Here is a 15,367-nt window from a genome sequence, read left to right as displayed (position 1 = left end):
AAAAAGAAAAGGAGTACTTGTGACACCTTAGAGACTAACAAGTACTCCTTTCCTTTTTGCGAATACAGACTAACACAGCTGCTACTCTAAAACAAACACAGTAATTGCACATGCAAACTGGCTGCAGAAACCACACATGTTTTGTATGTTCATCCGTGCACCTAAGTTGTTACAAAATCTGGATTTAAAGGTACTTTAAAAAGATAGCTGTGGTTATTCTATATAGCAAATGCAGTATGACTACAATTATTTATTCCCTATAGTCAGTAGCCTCTGCCATCAAAGCTTCTGTTTTAAGTGCTACATCAAAGCCCAAAACTTTAGGAGGAAACCAGCACAAAAGGAGAAGCCTCGACTCCTGAGACTACTGACTGAATGGATTAAATAAATGTTTCGCTTTTATCTCTAAAACAAGTGTTACCCCCTACCCCCACCCCAAAAAGCAGCAGCAACCCACAAAACCTCAATAGCTGCAGGTACCAGGATTGTTGCCTCCTGATCACCTCCTCGTGACCAGCACAGGCTCCACTGCAGCTTACCTCTGGTTTCCCTCTTCAGTCCCCTTAAGACTCCCACACAGTCTTTTTTGTGGCTAACACCCTCCTCCCCCAATCTGAGGTTCTGGTATATAATAGAAAGAGTTCAAAATAATCCTCAAAATTAAGACCATCTCCCCAACCCAAACGTTTATACTCGGCTCTGGCCCTTCTACCACACAGAGCTCTTTTCCTATTATATCCTACTCTGCTCCTCACGAAGCCCTCACTCTTGGCCCTTCCCAGCAGGAGCACAGCCTTCTGGCCCTGGCTTCCTCCTTCTGTTAGCATCTCCCCTGTTCTGAGGGAGAAGGCAGCATATATACTGCCCGCTTTCAGAGAGCTCCTCCTAGTTGGCTAGGAGGGAGGGGAGCCCTGCCCCACACTACACTTCAGGGTCCCAGGCCCTTAAAGGGACAGCTTTATCTTTATCTCATCTTAGCTTTATCTCATCCAGCTACTAATTTCCCATTACTGCTTTGACCATTTCCTGAGCCTTAGTTTAATTGTTTTTGGAACAGGGTTTTCTTGCCCCTTTCAGGTTTAAAGGGCCAGCATGCTCAGCTACACTGAACAATTTCCCCTTTGCCTATTGCCTTCTGCTTCCATATCTGCATTCAGCCCATTTAAAAAGAGAAAAATATTAACTGGTCAGCTGTTATACCTCTCTTTTAATAAAGAGTTAGAATTAGAAAATGTGTTGTTTATGAAGAACAGATCAAGGGAGTGCTACCTAAACTCAGGTGATACTTTCTGGGTTAGAGGGCACTTGCTGTAGAAATAAAATAGAAGGTACACAGTAAAGTTTCTTCCATTCACAATATTGTAGCTGGGTCACAAAAACTGTTCTGGAGAAAATAGTTGGGGGGCAGCGGGAGGTTCCCGTCACTACAGGGGGCAAAGTCTAATCCTGATTTTCTGAACTCTGGTGAATCAAATCTCTGGATAGTTCAGTTATGCCTCTTGATGCTGCACTGTTTGAAGCGCCTTTCCTCAATTACAGAAGCAGATCTCCCTTGCCAGTCAGTTCCTGTGGCATTTAGTAGCTGAGCAAAGCAACAGCACTGCAGCACCTAAGAGATCAGCAGGAATTTAACTCCAAACCTGTGGAACTGGGCATTCAGCTGAACTGCAGCTCTCAGATATTTAAATATACAGTTTTACAAAGCTTTCAGATTTCACAAAGACATTAGTAAAATTGGGGGTGTTTTACATGTGCCTGTGAAACTATTATGAATGGACCAAATTTCTAGCTAATGGCATTCAGTGAGAACAAAGCAAGAAGGTGCTCTGAAGGAAAAAACATACTCAACTAAATACATCATCAATGTATCTGATAGGAATGTACACCCTAGTTGAGCTCCTAAGGAAGGTGGGGAATGAGGTTGGGCTTCTAATGTCTGGTTCAGTGAGGAGACAACCCCTTCTTCTCCACCTCCTTTACCCTCATATTAGAGGAGGGCAATGGGGTCCCAGTAATAGTGCTGGGACAAGGTTAAAGGAATTGTGGGGGCTGACAGAAGCCCTCCACCAGGTGGTACAAAGAAAATATGACCTGCACTGAACAAGTTATTGCAGCTGGTTCCCAGATGTTACCCAATAAAGTTGTGCCCTAGTTAAACCACATTCCTAGTATTTTGTCTGTCCTCCTGTGGCGTCTGGCACAATATGATAGCAAGCAGTGCTGCAATGGCTCTGCTTCCTTGTGTATTATGCATTCATCTCAAGGAGTCAGTGTATAACGGAGTTTTTAAATGTCTTCAAAGTAGGCGTAATTCAAAGGGATGGAGCTGGAAATGGGAGACTGCATATTAAGTGAGGACCCCAGAAATGTGAGGGCCTGTACAATTGCACATATCTAGCATTGGCCCTGCCCTGTGGCCCGCAAGCACAGTGAGCACTTATCACAGATTCAGAAGCTCTGAGACTGAAAAAAGCAGCCATGAAAATATCTATGTCCTGATTTGCCAGAACTTTTGGTGGAGCAGTGAACGTCCACAGTGAATGCAACTTCTTTCTTCTTTCCTGTAGACGCCAGATTCCTGAGAAAGAGGAATCCAGTCTTGGGGGTCGGCATGAGGAGAATAAAGACAGTAGTACAGTTGTGAATTCATGTTGTCCAGATGTCAAGGAACTAACTTCTGAAATCCCTATCCTGTTCCTCAGAAGAGGAGGCAATGAAGAGACTCAGGTGGAAAAAGAATGCAGTGTAAAATCTCTGGTTGGCAAGACTTCAAAGGGAACCTCACGGCAGCAATTAGAGGCAAATGATATTGCACTTTCCCAGAAAAAAATAAATTGCCACACAGCATCATCAGCTCAGTCCGAGCAAGGAGATCAAATCAGTAGTTCAGCCTTAAATGAAAAAGCAGCGTACAACATCCAGAATTGTGTCCTGCCAGAAAAGGAGACAGACTTTCCTAAAAGGAGACTGAAATCCCTTGAAGACCAGAGATATGAAGAACTTGCTATGGAGATCATTGCCACAGACAATTCTCTGGCTGATGTCCTCATCCCTCGTCCTACTAGAAAAACTGCCCTAGACCTCCTGGAGGGCCTTTTTCCTGTTAACATTTCAATGTCTGACAGATCGCACAGGAATAAGGGAACTAGGATGAGAGAAGAGGTGCAGCCTGTCCTGGAAAATGAGTAAGTAGTTTGAGATTACATATTCCTTTCTGTCTCAATGTACATTTGTCTCCTTCATTCACTGGAGCATCAGAATACCTGGGGATTCTGTTTTTTTTAAATCAACAACAAATTCTGTGGCCCATCTTCTGGTTGTCACACCAAGGAAGATCTAAGGAAATAGTCATAGCTGTACATAAGAAAGAGAGGTAGAATTCTGACTGGGAAATAGGGCCCTGAATAGCTATGCTAGTGCCCTGGATGGATTTCTTTTTTGTATCCCATGCAATGTGCCAGACTGGAAATGTTTTCATGAGAGATCCCAAAGTAGTTCTGGAGTTATTAGAAGGGAACATGATCATTCTTGGCTGTCAGAAATCTTATGGTCCAGATATTTTCAAAGGTTAGAATATCCCTGAGTGTTAGGGGAGGGAAATGATCCTGGATAATCTAGAAACACATGTGAATAGGAACCACATTGTTCATGAACTAGGCTTTAAACATTTAACGTATTTATTTTCCGCTTCGGTAGCAGGAAAAGTATTGATGGTCCAACAGAACCATGTTCTGAAACTGAACACAGTGCAGGTCAGAGTACAGAAGATCTCAATTTTAACATGAACCAAATCCTAATTAAGAACAGAGATGGCTCAAATGACCTTGATGACATCACTTCCAAGAAAGTAGGTATATGAATGTGAAAAGGACTATATGGGTCTCTTTACAGTAACTAAGATATTGTCATACATTTGGAATGTGTACTGTTAGAGGAAAGCACTTTTATCAATGTACTTTAACACCATATCAGTACTTCAAAGTGCATTGAGACTTTCTGGGCCAAATTCATCTTTATTATAACTCCATTTAAAGTCGTGATGAATTTGGTATATTGATTGTAACTGGTAAATTCTGTCCTGTTTTATTCATCTTCCAAGGACATCCATTGTGAGAATGATCAGGGATAGACTCTGAGCTGAACGCTTCCTTGCAAAACTAGCTGCTGTAGACTAGCTGATTTACAATTGTGCAGTATTTGAGACCAGATCTGAACCCTAAATTGATTACATCTGGCAATCTAAATGAAAGATGATCTTTACATTTAGGGAACTGGCAGCAGTTTCTGTTGATAGCATCTATTGGCTTTCACATGTGCAGAGAAAAAAAAGATAAGCTTAGACTATGATTCCTAAAGCAGAAATACTGTGCTTCTTTAAAAATAACCCATATCGCTCTTCAAAAGAATTAAGCTTGTTAGTTGTAGAAATACAGCCAAATTAATTATAATCTGCCTACTTAAAATTCTTCCTACAGTGGATGTGGTATTCTTCCCTATTCACTGTTTAGCGGCTGCTCCCTTCTATGTCAGAGTTGGCTGTATTTCAATGAAAGTTGGTGTGATCCTTCTCCCACTCTCATCTCTGAGCCTTCTTTCATGCAGCCCACTGTGCATGATACACCCTCCCCAAATCTGTTCACCAACCTACCTCCTTTGCCTCATTCAAATCCCCCCATAGAATTCAGTTCTGTTATATTGACTACAGGAAGTGAGTTGAATTAGCTTTTAATGGAACCATCACACTGTGTCCATGTCTTACTGAGTAATTACATGATCTTAATATTATAACCCTTATCCTCCTTCCCTTTTTTGCCTGTAAGGGCATGTCTACATTTACCTCTGGAACGATCGATCCAGTGGGGGTCGATTTATCGGGTCTAGTGAAGACGTGATAATTTGACCGCCGAGCGCTCTCCCATCAACTCTGGTACTTCACCAGGGTGAGAGGTGCAGGTGGAGTCGAAGGGGGAGCGTCAGTAGTCGACCTGCTGCAGTGAAGTAGCTCTAAGTACATCAACTTCAGCTACACTGTTTTCGTAGCTGAAATTGCGTAACTTAGACCGACTTAAGTAGCCTCCCCCCCGACCCCCAGTGTAGACCAGGCCTTAATTACCCTTGCCAGGTATGTTATGCAAACTCTTTTTGGCTTTACTGAGGCAACTACCAGACTTTCACTCTTGGGGGTGAAAATAATAATATAGTTTATAAAGTCATTGGAACTTGTTTTAACTGTATTTTGTACAGGCTTGAAAGTATTTAAAAAAAAAAAAGCTTAAAATCTGGAGGAGACAATCTGTGGAAAAAGCCAGTGTCTGTCAGCAGTTTGGATTCTGGGAATTAGTAACAAAGTTTCCAATTTTGTTTTTTATTTCCCCTGTAGAAGGAACTTATTTCTAGCATCCAATCAAAACTGCAGACCCTCTGGGAAGAAAGGGAACTTGTCCTATCCGAAACCAAGGAGTATGCTCTGCGTGGCAAAGAGCTAGAGGCAATGGTACAAGATGTCTGCAAGCCCAATGAGTATGAGCGCTACCAGATGTTCATTGGCGATCTGGAAAAGGTAGTGAGCCTGCTGCTTTGTTTGTCCAGCCGCCTCGCTCGAGTCCAAAATGCCATGAGGAAAATCAATGAGAATACAGATGCTGAGGAGAAGGTGAGTCACAAAAAGGATTGGAGATTTAGTCTCTTTATTTCTTTCACACTTATCTTTCAAGATAGACCTTCACTGGATCCATTTCTCTGTCTCAGAACTCTAGAGTTCTGGATAAAATTAGATGCAGATCTGAACCATGGCTGGCTTTGCCAGTAGTAGTTAATAAATGGCTTGGTGTATTTCCATAGCAGAGAAAGAGTGAGCCTCACATGAACGATAATTGCTCAGTGGAGGAAAAGTTAGGCTCCTACCTTCAGCAGGAGTGCAAGGTGATGATGGGAACAGGTAAGCACTGTGCAGATGCTGAACTATAGTTGAGGCTTTTGAAACTGTCAGTATATATGGGACTGGTGATCTGGAAAGCCACTTTAAACGTCTCCTGTTGGTGTAGAAAAAAATCCTGTATTCCAGATATTTTCCACTGAGGATGATTTCTTCTGAGTTTGGAAATCCTATTTAACACAATGGCCTGTCTTCACTAGGGGGAAAAAAGTGTATTCCGAATTGGAGGTGAAATCCCCCAAAGTCTTTAACTCAACCTGCTAACTCATGTGAACACCACAAATTGCCTTGTCTTCAATAGGAATTTAACTTAAGTTAGCTAACTTGAGTTTGGAACACAGCTTTTTTTTTTTCATAGCATAGACAAAGCCATTATGTCCTAAAAGATACTTTTTTCTGCTGTCCTTATTGAATAAGGCATGCCCCTTTCCACAATACCACCCACATGGCGGATTCCCAAATGAGGAACAAGTCGAGCACAGAGTTCCTTCTGTGATCTTACCCCCATGAGCAGCGCTGCTCCTTTTCTGCAGAGCTTTGTATTCTTGTGGGTCATTTTTCTTTACATTATCAAATGCATACAATCAATCCAAATTCAGAAACTCAGCACCAGAATCTTATCATGTGATGCCTCCTGGAGATTCAGGATCTGTCTGCCCTGGAGTTGAGCTCATGGCAGCAAAAGTGGTTTTAGACAATATTTTAAATTGGTTTTGGCTAACACAGCTTAAAACAAGGCGACGCCTGGCCTCTACTCTTCAGCCAAAGCACATTTAAGCTGTTAGCTGAATTGGTTATAGATGTTCCCAGCGAACAGTTAATTTCTAGTGGGGTAGTTCCCCTAAACCAGCTGTACTGAGAGCTCTTCACATTAGTTAGGGTACTTTACTCAGGACTTTGGATAAAGTGATATAAAGCCTTGTCTACATTATGGAATTTTTACAAAAATCTCCAATCATTCAGCTACACAAACTTTAGCAACATTGGGGGCCTTTGCGTCTCAGGCACAAACAGCCCTGTTTAGCATGGAGTTGATTAGACTTGTTCTGAGCAGGTTTAATTGATATGATACTGAGAATGTCCCACATTGCTAACCTTACTAAAACCAGTCCAGCTGAACTAGTCTTCACAATGGTGGGAAATGTTAAAATTCTCTAATGTGAGCCAGGCTTAAGCAAATTAATATATACTGTTTTAAAAGCCATCCTCGCTTAGTAGCTACTCTTGTTTAGCAGGTTACTCTCTCTTCCAGGTACATTAATAGTTATAGTTTAGTTTATTATTAATAATAATAATTTGTTATTCACTGACACTATATTTGGCTCTGTTCAGGCCACAAATACAAACACTTTTTTTACAATCTACACAAGACAGATGCAGGGTAGACCTGACACACAGAGATAATTAGGATTTTAAATATATTATTACTACCTTTGACTTGCTTCCTGTGGGCAACATAAAAGAAGTGAATCTTGATGGGATTTGCCAGTCACCTTTACCATGCAAGCCATAAGGGAGAGTAATGCAGTCTAGGAGAAGCCATCCAGAATCTAAAGCCACAAGGGGAAGTAATTAAGTTTTAATACACTGTGGCTCTGGAATGAAGATCTAGAGTCTGTCAGAAGTTATTGATTTTCATGGTGTATGCTGCTTTTGCTTTTTCCCTGCTAGCAATCATTACATGAACGGCACAACCTCCTGTCTAGACAGCGGGAAGATGCAAAAGATCTGAAAGAGAACCTGGATCGCAGGGAAAGAGTGGTTTCTGGTATTCTTTCCAAATACCTGACTGACAAGCAACTCCAGGACTACAAACACTTTGTTCAGGTGAAGACCTCTTTACTGATTGAACAGAAAGACCTTGAGGAGCAAATTAAATTTCTTGAGGAGCAGCTGGAGAGCCTAGAGAAGAGCATCCTTCTCTGAGTCACAGCAACAGGCCATCCACTTCCAGGAATGGAGGATTCGGGCATTGTGTTGGAACTTCGTACATATTCACTGCATTGCTGCTAAGACATGAACATGGATCAGTTTGATGAATTCCTATTAGTGTCATAGTGTTAAGTGCTTAGATGGTCTAGGGACATGTTGGAAGGGTTTTTCCTCTTTGGATGAGCTGAATGACAAAATCTTACAGTATGTAGCAGATTGCATCTTGAAAATGACTGATGAGACGTGTCACCCTTATTAATTTGACATTTTCCCTTCTCCCTGTCATCTGCCAGTTTCCAGACTGACATCATCTCAATAAAAGAATCATAAAAATATTTCCCCTTTGTGGGTGTGTTGAATATTCAAAATTAGAAATTATGTGGGTGTTTGAATTGTGAATTTAAAGAGAGGATAAACAACTCCAAAGCACAATGCCATGGGCCACTTAGTGAAACTCCTCTGACAATTTAATGATAGCTGTCCCCGGTTAATACCTTCAAGTGACATGTAATAATGGAACATATTGCCACAGGAATAATACTGAACTCTTTTAATCAGCAATAAGCCCCCTGGCCTTTTGTGACTCTGCAGCTGTAGAATGCAATGGCTATTTCATCTGAATCTGGGTGAGATGTTCAACAGAAAACTCACAAGGACTGCAGGAAGAGCTCTGGGCATGGGTTCCTCCAGGCTACAGAGAAGTATTTAGTGGTGAAGTTGACATAAAGGGATGCTCTCAAAAATGGTAAATCCAAAAAATGCACCTACCCTAGCTATCTGCAAACTCCATGCAGTGCTTCCTAGGTGACTATTTTTCAAATTATTGCTGCACCGTTTGTTTGTTTTTCTTCACTTAGCGCCAATCACCCAGCACTTATTATGGACCCTACCATGAAAAACCACTGTGCTGTGATACAAAATGGTTGAATTTCAAAGAGTTTTTGTAAACCATGAGTACAAAAAAAAAAAAGAGACTTTAAAAGGTGGGGAAAGTTACTTGACAATGTCCTTTTAAAATAACATGTATTGAAGGTCTTTCAAGTGTATTGAAATTGTTTCATTTAATACTCCTTTACCAGTAGATAGATACACCTTTATCACTAGGTGTATCAGCTGTAGGTTCCCTGAACATCAAATGAGAAGTTCACGAATCTAACTGGAGCTTCTTCCAGATCTGGGCAAGAGGGGAAGGCAGGTCTTGATGTTTTCACAAGTGACAGAAGTCACCAACATTTGTTATACTGAGAAAGGGAGACAATTTTATCCCCTGCATCAGAAAGAAAGGCTCCTTGGTTGATGCTCATGGAACTTTCAGACATGCACAGCCAGTGTTCATAGAACCGTGTTGCAAATAAATCTCACTATTAATTATCATCCTTTATTTCCCCTACCAAATATTGTGAGGGTTTTCCCTTCAGAACCTTGAGGTTTCCCTCTCCACTTATACATACTGCTCCCCACCATTAAATACTTCACTCAATCACAGGTGGAGGTGGCTCTCTGGGACTGGCCAACCCTCATACCTGCTAGCGGAGGTTACTAAAGTGTGAGCACAAGATACCCCCTCTGCCACCAGACTGAGCAAGTTCCCACTCCTAGAGGTCATGATTTCTGATCCTCTATATTACATTGCCCCAAAAACCCTCCACCCATCCCCCTTTCTAGATTTGTTCCAGCTTTATCTGCTTTTCTGGGATCAGCTGCAGTGTGGTGGCATTCTTCTATGTTGGCACTTCAGTAAGGGCATACTAAGAACAAATTATGTGAGATAGCCCTGTACGCAAGATGATTCCCCTTGCCCCCCACCCACCTGCCTTTGTTAGCAATAATGGAAAGGTTAATCTTTATTTTGTAGAATTGATATCAGTAATAAAATCTGTTCCTCTTGGCTCATTTTGAACAAAAGTCCTCCAGACCCGGAGGTGAGATGAGTAATTAAAAAGACATGTTCTCATTATTTTTCAGTTCTTGCCTTGTCACATAACTTGCTGAATGTGAGGGTTGTCTGGTTACTTAATATGCAGGTGTACAATAAATGGAACCATGGTTGGATACAGCCCAGATACCAACGAAATTGTGCTCAAAGAGGCATTGGTCTTCTCAGAGGGAATTGCTTCTAAAGCTTAGCACGTATGCAGGTTTCACACCCTGTCAGCGATGCTACGAACAGCCTTTGCTGCTATAATAAGCCTTGCCTTCAATTCTTGAAAGTCTGTGACTACACATACTGTATGCTGCCTCTCTTTCAAATGTATTTCGTATAAGGCACAGAACTGCTTGGCCTAGGAAGCAGACAGCAGTGAGCTGAAACCAAATAACTTAAAGTTTACAACAGAATATTTTATTTCACAGTCAAGAGAGCTCGATGTCGCCATCTTCCAGAAACACCCACAACCAGAGGAGAGAGCCAGGGGCAAGGAAAGCTCAGCGAGGACCCCTGAGGAGTTTTACTCATACTTCCAATATGGGAGCTGGGGCGGGTTTTGAGCCTCCCCCACAGAACAGTCAGGTGGCTCAGCTCCAGATGACCTACATGGATTGATGGGAATCCACTGCAGGCCAAGGCCATCTATACAAAAGCTTACTACTGCCCATTTTACTGGAGCTCTTCCCCTGCAATCTTCTAAAGGAGTCTTCCACAGCACAGAAGGGGTTTAGCAGAAAACTCTGACAGCTTCAGGCTTTATGGACTTTGCAATGGATCTCTTGCAGAATTGGGAATGGATCCCATCCTAGCCTGACTCTTGTAATCCACAAAGTCCTGTCCACATGAGGGCCTCCTTTGCATGAGGAGCCAAGTGCAATATTGCCAACCCCAAGCATTCAAAAATAATGCATCAGGCTCTCCCCAATCCATGAAACTGGCTTAAAATCATGTTCTAACAGGTAATAATTTTTTTTTAATTTGCCATACTTTAGTATTAGGATACACTCAAGCCACATTTTCAGACTTTCATCTGCAATTTTTTCTCTGTAACCCCAGACCTTTTTTTAAAAAATGAAAGCAGATTCTCTCATATGCACAGGATTCCAAGAGCTGGGACTTGAAGAAAACCACCAAGTACCATGAGACTTGTGATAAAATTGTGAAAGCTGACGACACGGCAAGTAGTACAATCTGGCCCCAAAATACTATTCCGGTTTTTTGTCCAATCCAAATTGTGTCTGCCTTCGTCATGTGACTAATTTTAGTGAACTCAGTACTGGTATTAGCAGAATTTGGAAAGTCAGTAGTTACTTTAGACTCTATATGATTTTTGTAAAGATCCAGTATGTTATGCATTTCAACTAAATATTTTAGCACAATTTATCAAAACTGACTGTGGTATTTTTAAATGTTTCTTTTCTCCCCCTTCCCAAAAACTGGATTAGTGTAAATTAAATGCAGATGATATTTCTATGCATTTAAAAATGTATTAAGCCATGTTAGTGCTTTGGAGTGTTGGTTATGCTGAAATATAGAATTATGGACAGAGAAATAACACATTTCTTTCCAACTATTTGCTTCATTATTGTTTCATTACCTGTCAGTAGCAAATACTCATCATGATTCACAGAGATCCTTTGTATATTATTGTATGTACATCTTTATACAATGGAAGAATAGGCATCAATGAGAAAATGCCTTCCTATCTGAGGCTGCTCTTCATATCTAGACAGACAAAAGGTCTTCATACAAGAGTATTTCAGTGCAATAGATAATGTAACAGACATAGTGGAAAATACATCAGATGTAGATTATTTTCAAAAGCATTTTGGTCCTGATTCTCCTCTCACACAATCGGGGTAACTCCACATAAGTCAATGGAGTTCCACCAGGATGAAGCCAGTGTGTGAGGGAAAACTAGACCCTTCATGCTTAAATGACCTCTCCTGAACAGCATTTCGAAATGAGTGCCTGATTTACCAACACCATGAAGTTCAAGGTACCTTAAAAATCTCCATCTCCCCACTGTCAGATGAATCAAGCCACAAATTTAGGTTCAGTAAAAATAAACCTAAATAGTAATACAAATATTGTAAATATTTTAAAACTAAATCAGTTTTGGGTTTGGATTGAAACATTTCTCCTGAACTGTTAGCAACTCAGGTATTATAGTCCTGGAATCAGAAAATGAGACTGAAATTAACTCATTAGTATAGTTTAACTGTCTAGGATGAAGGAAGTACACAAAAGAAACAGTAGAAATAGCAATAAGCAAATTAGGCCCCAATTCTGCACACAATCAAGTACATTAACTCAGTGGGACTACTCAAAGTTAAGCACATACATGAATATTTGCAGGATCCGGGCCTTGGTCTCAATCTAAGGTCTTATTAATAACCCAAAAAAATGTTTTACTATATAAAGATTTAACATGACAGTGCTCCTTCAGAAGTGGACTTTAAAAAAAAAAAAAAAAAAAACCCCAAACCTACAAATTAAATGTTCAAGGAATGGACAATTCTAAAAGATCATTATGGATATTCTTGTTAAATCTATTGAATTGTTTGTATGAATGTATATCAGGAAGTTTGATTTGAAGGTGCAATGCTTTTTTTCCTTTCAACTGCTGCTTCTTATACAGAGATGTTTGTCAGGATAACCACTGCAGTTCAAGTTTAACTTTATTAGAATGAATAAAAGTTTTAAACCACTGGAAGTGGTGAAGAACAATGCCTGGCATCTGCCCCATGTGCCAATTGGCAATGCTACTACATGGGTGATCTCTCTGTTGAATGGAAATCAAACGTATAGTCCCTTTCCCAGTCCAAGAATATAACTGTAGAGAGTTGTTTATGAGATGTAAACTGTCTGCTTGTTATTAAAAACGGGAACTTGCTTGGTATAAATAAAAGTAGCTCAATCAATCCCTCCCTCCCAAGGCATCCTGAGGCAATGATGTAGCTTTAAAACTAGCAGAAATTAAAAGGGTATCCTTCTGGTCTTTCACGGCAGAAGTGCAGTTGGCTTGGGTACTATGCAAATTCTCACTCACTCTTAATATTTTGGTATTTGTACATAATGCTTGATAGACCTATCTTTACAACTACCAAACTTTTTGATATGATAAGGCGTTAATGAACAAACACCATAACTAATCTGTTGTCTAAAAAGTAGTTACAGTGCCATGTATGTGCTATTTTTATTTTTCCTAATTCCTCTGTCATGTCTCTGTCTAGGTCTCAGGAAAGTGTAAAAGTGCAAGTGTAGATGAAATATGAAAACAACTTTTAAGTAGTCAAAGGCGAAACTGCCTCTGAGGAGCATTAGCAGGTGTGGAGGTCAGTTGTTCTTAGATTAGTACCCTAAACCCCATCATAGCTGTGGTGTAGTTCAGGCTGCCTATATGAAGCTAGTCCTACATTCCTTGTACATCTAAAATTCCCACTGTGGGCTGGGGTGTTCTGCTTTAAAGTTAGGGTTAGGGGTACCGCTGGGAATATACATTTAGTCTGACCTTATTGAGAGTTAGAGATTCTTTTTTTAAAACCTACTTGACCCAGCCCTGAATAATTTCAACATTGGTGTAAAGGCCTATTAACCTTCCCACAAAGAGCAATCAGCTTCTAGCCCTCATCATGCTTTGCCTTTCAATTAGACAAGATGAATACAAACACCACCTCATCCCAACAGTGCTATGCCCCTGAGTCTCACTGGCTTTGCTCTTCTAAGGTATGGAGAGTTCCAGTATGTGTCAAGAAAAAGTCCCCACAACCAGCAAAGAGGAAGGAGGTTGGGAATGTTGAAAATAGACATTTTCAGAAGAGGTAGGAAAGTTTCTCTCCCCCTCTCCACACCCATTGACCTAATGGTAGTCCACAGCCTCTCATTTGTACATAAGCATTATCTGTGCGAGGTACCAGTTAGCTCTAAGTAAGGAAGCCTTTTATTGTGAAAACTGTGACCCTCCAGCGTTCCATCTTCATCCATTTTTTTCACTCTGGCTCTGCTTAGGTAAAAGCTGGGAGCAGGAAGAAACAATGTCGTAAAAGGACCCAGCATTACTGCCTTCAGAGTCCAACAGTTCTCTGAAGCTGTAGATGCTGAATATGGTCCTGATTGTGCAAGCCTTTCCCCTGAAGTCAATAGACGTTCTGCCCCAAACCAGCACACAACTAAAGCTCTGTGCAGTGCAAATAAATACATTCCTAGTGGTGTCACTACATATATTAACCTTCCACTTGTAACCTCTAATTTGGGTGGTGGCTATGGATTGCTTCACGTACATTTTTTTCTCTTCAGCAAAGAAAGTGACTTTCCCTCTGCCAAGTAGATTAAGGAAGTCCCCGTGCCTCTGATCTTCATTCCAACTCTTGTTCAAAGCACTGGAAAATTACTGGTTTGCAGAGTTGCAGGGTATTGGCACCTCACCACTACTAGACCTGCTGGACTGCTTCTTACCCAAAGAGGAAGTTAGATAGGGAAAAATGTCAAGAATGAATCCACTCATTGCCAGAGGGGCTGAGCAAGGCACTGCAGCAAATCCCCAATGCAGTCCTATAGAGCTCACAAAGTGACAGAATAATCAAAGTCCAGCTGAAGCCTGCTACCTCTCACTTGGTTAATCTGCAGGACTGATTTTCCCCACAAAACCCAAAGAGGTTGCTTCAGCCCACCGCCCAAGAAAGAGTTAATAGTAGTGCCCTGTAGTGAGAGCTTGCCTTAGTAAGGTTTCATTACTTGCATAAAACAAACATAATAGGTTACTAGCATAGTGGGCAGCAACTAATTACAGCTAACGCAAGTAGGATACAAAGTACTGGTTGCAGAGAGTGATGTGAGGGGAGGAGGCAGGGCAGGTATAATGTTAGGTGGGAAAAGCCTTCTCTCCTTAGGAGAGCAGGTTGGTGGGGGAGGGCAAGGAGCATTAGTGCCCACAGCAGGATAGAACGATCACTGTATCGGCATGAACCTAGCGATAGGAGTCAGGCTTATGCTGGTGCCATGAAAATAAATATGGCAATTCTAAAAAAAACCCTCATGTGTTCACTAAGGAGCTGAATTCACACCTATTGAAGTAAATAGGAATCTTTCAACTGATTTCAGTGAGTGCTAAATCAAGTCTGGATGCACAAAGGCTGCAATGAACTCCTTTTGGCCAAGCCTCATTGCCTGGAGCCTCATTGCATGGACAGACAGACGACTGAAACAGTCTTAAATTCCTTGCAGGATCTGAAATGGGTTTCCCAATCCTAGGCACTAGTGTGAATTAATGAGGTTCTACAGTAATTATTAAGTGCAATGATGCTCCCAGCTTTGGGAACTCATAGCAACATTCTGAATGTAAATTAATTCTAAGCCAAGAGCAGAGCCACATATCGCACAACTAGTCCTCAATGCCCAGAAGGGAGCCCAGGGATTAGACATGAAAGACTGAGCAGACAGTTGGAGTCGTGCGACCTCTCAGTTTAGCACCAGAGGCATCCCAAGAACCACTCAAGAAGCAACAAATGAACATTACCGTTTGCCCCTGAAGGCACCTGACTTGTCATTGTAACAGAGACAGCTGAAATGTC

At 41.2% G+C, this 15,367-nt stretch overlaps 1 protein-coding gene and 1 long non-coding RNA gene across 5 annotated transcripts in view; one reads left to right on the top strand and one right to left on the bottom strand.

The window, feature by feature from the left end:
- Positions 1-12,506, top strand: part of SHROOM1 (shroom family member 1) — an 80,594-nt gene extending 68,088 nt beyond the window's left edge. For 2 of the 4 annotated variants that reach the window (XM_038414589.2, XM_038414591.2), the window contains 4 exons: positions 2,568-3,185; positions 3,697-3,847; positions 5,381-5,653; positions 7,607-12,506. In XM_038414589.2, the coding sequence (XP_038270517.1) occupies positions 2,568-3,185; positions 3,697-3,847; positions 5,381-5,653; positions 7,607-7,861 (1,297 nt within the window). In that variant the 3' untranslated portion in view covers positions 7,862-12,506. Of the gene's footprint in view, positions 1-2,567; positions 3,187-3,694; positions 3,848-5,380; positions 5,654-7,606 lie in introns of all 4 variants that reach the window. The other 2 variants (XM_043490579.1, XM_043490580.1) reach the window with 1 other exon arrangement.
- The window catches only part of LOC122455472, a 70,162-nt gene that overhangs the window by 54,397 nt on the left and 398 nt on the right, over positions 1-15,367 (bottom strand). The window lies entirely within an intron of this gene.

Source organism: Dermochelys coriacea, chromosome 8, assembly GCF_009764565.3.
Source record: "Dermochelys coriacea isolate rDerCor1 chromosome 8, rDerCor1.pri.v4, whole genome shotgun sequence".
In the NCBI taxonomy this organism is placed as follows: domain Eukaryota; kingdom Metazoa; phylum Chordata; order Testudines; family Dermochelyidae; genus Dermochelys; species Dermochelys coriacea.
The sequence above is the reverse complement of the archived record's forward strand: the minus strand, read 5'-3'. Positions and strand labels throughout refer to the sequence as shown.